Source organism: Camelina sativa, chromosome 9, assembly GCF_000633955.1.
Source record: "Camelina sativa cultivar DH55 chromosome 9, Cs, whole genome shotgun sequence".
In the NCBI taxonomy this organism is placed as follows: Eukaryota; Viridiplantae; Streptophyta; class Magnoliopsida; order Brassicales; family Brassicaceae; genus Camelina; species Camelina sativa.
The window spans coordinates 37,564,975-37,570,741 of record NC_025693.1 but is presented as its reverse complement, the minus strand read 5'-3'; the positions used below and the strand labels follow the sequence as shown (position 1 = coordinate 37,570,741).

The following is a 5,767-nucleotide window of genomic DNA, read 5'->3' as shown; positions in this document are numbered from 1 at the left end:
ATTATAAATCTCCAAAATAATAGATAGGAATACTGCAAATAGAGCCCCTGCGGAAAAATAGCTCGACGCCAGGATGATGAAAAGCTTAACACCTCTCATTCTTATTACTTTTTCTTGAATTGTGTACAAATTAATACTTGTCTATCTTATAACTAAATTTATTTTAGTAATTATAAATTTATTAAATACTATTAATTTATAGAAGTTTGACCAAAAAAAACTATACTCCCTCTGTTTCACAAAGAGTGTCATTCTGAAGATTTTTCTTTGTTTCACAAAGAGTGTCACTTTACAATTCCAATGCATTATTTTATATTTCCAATGCATCTTTTATTTTAGATTTCCTAGTTTTACCCTTAATTTATAACTAAAATAATCTATTAAAACCTTATTAAATAAGGGCATATATATATATATTTCAATGTTTTCTTAATTTATGTGAAAAGTGTCAGAATGACACTCTTTGTGAAACGGATGGAGTATCAATTATTGAATTTACAACAATTAGAGGGTTTATAAGTCTGGTAGGCTGGTAGTAATAGATTTTCTGATAAGTTAAAGTAGATTTCTTTGATCTGATTTTATATTATTATTCCATATTTTGTTTTTGGTTCGGTTTTTTTTTGGGAAAAAGATTGTCAGCTACATCAATTATACCACAATACATGACCACACATGCGAACTTTAAAAATGTATACTCAACTACATGAAATATATGTATTGCATGGCCACATATACCAACTATATGATGACATGTGCTCAACATCACGATTATTTTACTCCGGTACACCGTTCGTCGAAATTCGGTGTTGACCAATATTGACCGGCGTTGACCAATATTGACCAACAAAAATATTCAAATTTTTTATTTTTAATTTTAGAAACAAAAATAAGAAAATTCTTTTATTGAATTATCTAATGTGTTCAAAAATTAACAAAATGTTTATATTCATTATAAAATTATATTTTGTATATGTTAATGTATGTGTTTAAATAAATTATGTAAGAAATTGATGTTTATTAATTAATAATGTTAAATAATAGGTTTTTTATTTGATTCACTACAACAAGATTTTTTGGTTTGAGTTTAAGTTTTAATATCTTATGAATGATTTTTATTTCAATTTTAATTAAGTTTTGAAATTGAAAAAAAGTAACTATTATAAAACTGAATGAGTGAAACATAACAATATATCTTTATATTATATACAAATATATTTTTTATTATAAAATATCATAGACGATTCCTAAATAATTCAATTAAATTTCTTATTTTGGTTTCTTATTAGATGATTCCTAAAGAATTTTGTTATTTTTATTTCTAAATCTTTTTTTTTTGAATTTTTTTGTTGGTCAACACCGGTCAATATTAGTCAACACCGGATTTCGATGAACGGTGTACCGAAATAAAATTGTTGTGATGTTGAACATATGTCATCATATAGTTGGTATATGTGACCATGCAATACATATACTTCATATAGTTGAGTATACATTTCTAAAGTTGGCATGGTCATATATTATGGTATACTTGGTGTAGCTGACTATCTTTCTTCCTTTTTTTTTTTAATATACTTTGAGAAGAAATCTCACGTAAACTTGTTCTGCTTTTTCATCCAGCTTTGATGCACGTGAAATCTAGTGTCGTGTTTATTATCCGCAACGAGTAAATTAGCTTTAATTTTCCCACTTAATACCCTGATTTCGTAGTAATTAATCTTACACAAAATTGTCTTTTTTAGATTTGTTAGGAAAATACTAAAATGATCTATGAGTGCAAAGTTGGTTGGTGACACGTGTCAAAGCATGAGTTCGGAAGTGGGGTTGATGACCTAACTCATTGAACTTCCGACAGGTCCTAATAATCCAAAGTTATGATTTCACAAATTTTATAATGTTTTTCTATTTTATTTTAAACGGACAATAATGTGTTTTAAACTTTAACGACGAGACTCTCTTTTGTTTTTCAATTCAGAAAACGACTTAAATCTAATTCCCAAAGTTACAACATTTAATTTCTTGATTAAAAAAACGACAAACTAAATAATTTATGTTTTGTTTATAAAAAAATATTGCAGTAAATGGAATCTATGAACTTGATTTAAGTATTACCAGATAAATATGAGTAGTTATTAAAAAAAAACGTTTTAAAAAGATGAATATCTCAAAAGTAGGTAAAATGCTTATCAATCTCTATCAAAAAAAAAGAATGACATGACAAATGTATCCTTAAACTTGGCCAATAAACCTTATCAATTTCTACTTCCTTTTTTTCATCTTTTCTACATTTTAAACTCTTTAGATTTAAATCTTCTAACTCCCCATTCTCTAGATTTAATATTTATAGTTTTTCTTTCCTTCAGAAATATCAAAATTCAAGTTTGTCTTTATTAGAGAGTTTATTGATTTTAATTGGTGACAGCTAAACACTGCTATTGCAAAATTAAATCACATTACCTATGCCAGTCTTCCCTTTTTTGTGTAAATTCTTCAATAATAATTTTTCCCCTTTTTGGAACCAAGAATCAGTCTATATTGCATTGATTGTTTTTCTAACAAAGTTGCTACCACAAGATTAAATTATAAGGAGCCAAAAAACTACTGTAAAATCAGTAATTATTGTTTGCATAATTATTTATTTCACCAAAACTGAAAAAGGTCGCTTTATTATCAGTTGGGTATGGGATAAAAGCAAAGTAAATACTTAAGACCCAAATATATAAAAAAGTCAAGCCACCGTGCAATACAAGTTGAAATTTTGTTGTAAGTTTTTAAATTCATTAATCTATATATATATATATATAAAATAAAGAGTTGAAATTATTATAGTACAGTATTACTTAGATTAGCCCCACACCTTATGTGCACACGAGAAACTTAAAAACTTAAAAGAGAGATAGATTCGATTCTCCTCAAACCACACGTGCGCTGCTGTGTCACTTTTCTCTTTGCAGTATCCTCATTTTCCTGTTATTTTAATTTAAAATATCTTTAAACTTTTTCCCCTTAAAAAAATATCTTCTTTTCGTATTAAGCAGTGTTCAAGAAAGCGGTCTAGGCCGCCGTCTAGGCGCCGTCTAGGCACTAGGCGCTAAGTAGACGCCTAGATGACCGCTTAAACCGCTTAAAATTACATTAATTTAATTTTAATATTTATTTTTGATTTTTAACTATATAGAGTTAAATTATTAAGTTTTATATTTGTATACGTAATTATAAATATTTATATGTTGTTAATATAACTTAAATAAATGTATTTTTGTTAATTTTGTTTATAATTTATAATTTTTTTTTATTTTTCTACCATATATTTGTACATAATTTTATATATATAATGTTTTATGTTGTAAATGCCTAAACCGCCTAAAAACCGTCTAGGCCCCGATTAGACGTTTTAAGCGCTAGGCACTGGGTGACCGCCCAGATACCGCCTAGCGCTTTCTTGAACACTGGTATTAAGAATAGCTTAGTTTTACTAATCTCGTCAAAAACGACGAAATAATTTGACAAACAAAGTATCTTAAAGTTGGATTAGTAGATAAATTAATATTTGGAAACAAAATAACAATATCTTAAAAATTAAATCAGAGAAAGGAAACAAATAAAAAAATAGTCAAATTCTTCGCAAGTTTAATGGACGAAACTACCCTTAACGATGGAATACATTTACAAAGAAAGAGTAAATAGTGGCACGCCTTTGCCTTTGTCTTTGTCTTTGCCGTGTTTTGACCTCAAACCTTCTTCTTGACACACACACGAACACATATATACATATGAAGGAGATACAATACTAATTCCCAGAAATTTCGGGTTTACGTGTCGCTTTTATTATATGTTTTTTTTTCTTCTTTGTGATTTTGATTGTTCAAGAAGAAGTTTTTGTGTTATCATTAATTTACTTGAGAAAAACTCGAATGCTCTGTTTTGTTTTCTCGAGAAATTTTTCAGACTAAGAGAATAAAAACAGAGAGAAGAAAGATGAGAAGCGGTGCGAGTGGTGGAAACAACGTGTTGGATACTATAAACGCAGCTGCTTCAGCTATCGCTTCCTCTGATGATCGTCTTCTTCAATCTTCTCCGATTCATGTGAGTCTTCTCTTCTCTTACGCATTAGATCAAACACTTTGTATGCAAAATTCGATTACTACGGAAATTAATCAGACTTAGATTTTTATAAAACCTAATTTAAGTTTCTGTGATTTACGAATTCTCGAATCTTGATTTTGAATTTTTTTTTTTTTTTTTTGGGGATAAAATCAGAAGAAGAGAAAATGGTGGAATCGATGGAGTCTATTGAAATGTTTCAGATCTTCAAGACAAAGAAACCGAATAGGAAACTCGGTTCTTGTTCCTGAACCGGTATCAATATCTTCAAATTCAACATCTAATTCCGGTTATCGTTCGGTTATCACAACACTTCCTTTTATAGCACCACCTTCATCTCCAGCTTCGTTTTTCCAATCAGAACCAACTTCAGCTACACAATCACCCGTTGGAATCCTCTCTTTTAGTCCTTTGCCTTGTAATAACAACCGTCCTTCGATCTTCGCCATTGGACCTTACGCTCACGAACCTCAATTGGTTTCTCCTCCGGTTTTCTCAACTTACACTACTGAACCATCTTCAGCTCCCATCACACCTCCTCTTCTTGATGACTCATCTATCTACTTAACCACTACAACACCTTCTTCACCTGAAGTGCCTTTCGCGCAGCTCTTTAACTCCAATCATCAAGACTGTCGTAATAAGTTCCCAATGTCGTCGTCTAGTTATGAGTTTCAGTTTTACCAACTTCCCCCTGGTAGTCCACTTGTTGGTCAGCTTATTTCCCCTAGCTCTGTTGTGTCCGGTTCTGGTCCAACGTCTCCTTTCCCCGATGGAGAAACCTCTCTGTTCCCTCACTTCCAAGTCTCTGATCCTCCAATGTTGTTGAGTCCTGGTAGATTGCATTATCCAAAGAAGACTGTTACGAAAGAGCAGAAGTTTGTGAGACCGCATAAACCTGTTTCGTTCGATCTTGATGCGGATCATGTCATTAGATGCGTGGATCAGAAGCTAAGAACAACGTTCCCTGAAGCATCATCATCGGATCCAGAAGCAATGAATCATTCCTCTCTCGGGTCGAACAAGGAATTCGATTTTGGCACGGATGAGAAACATATGACCGTTGATGAACATAGAGCTTCGCCGAAGAACAGCAACGATTGGTCTTTCTTCCCTGTGATGCAGTCAGGTACACTTAGCTAACCTTCATCAGAAGATTTTAGTTATTATATAGAATCTAAAAATTTTAGTTATCTGATTCGGACACACAAAGATCTTGGTCAAGATTCAAGAACGAAAACTTAACTAGTGATCTTATTAGTTCTCTACTATATAGAATTTTTTAGATGGTTCTGTTCTGGGCTCTCTTTTGGTTTTGTAATAAATATTTGGCGTTGTTAGTTACGTTGTTGTATATGGCTTGTCTCTTTTGTCTTTGTGCATACAAATTTGGTCGCATTTGTAAATGACATTTAATCTTATTTTCTTCAGAGAAATTCCAATAATTCTATAGATATGACAGTTTTTAGACTTCTAGTTCTGTTTATATTTGGTCTGATCAGAAAGGAAAAAAGGAAAAAGAAAAATCGCAGTCCGAAGAACTCAATAATAATTTAGCTATATTGATGCTGTCGAAAATAAAATACAGTAGAAGTTATCTATATTGATAAAAATCAAAATATAAATTTGACACATTTTCAGTTTTTTTTTTTTTTTTTTTTTT

At 30.8% G+C, this 5,767-nt stretch overlaps 1 protein-coding gene across 3 annotated transcripts in view; it reads left to right on the top strand.

Moving 5' to 3' along the window:
• The window catches only part of LOC104714725 (uncharacterized protein At1g76660-like), a 3,479-nt gene continuing 1,420 nt past the window's right edge, over nt 3,709-5,767 (top strand). Inside the window, exons 1-2 of one of the 3 annotated variants that reach the window (XM_010432176.2) lie at nt 3,709-4,086; nt 4,264-5,233. In XM_010432176.2, the coding sequence (XP_010430478.1) occupies nt 3,979-4,086; nt 4,264-5,233 (1,078 nt within the window). In that variant the 5' untranslated portion in view covers nt 3,709-3,978. Of the gene's footprint in view, nt 4,087-4,260; nt 5,559-5,767 lie in introns of those variants that run through there. The other 2 variants (XM_010432175.2, XM_010432178.2) reach the window with 2 other exon arrangements.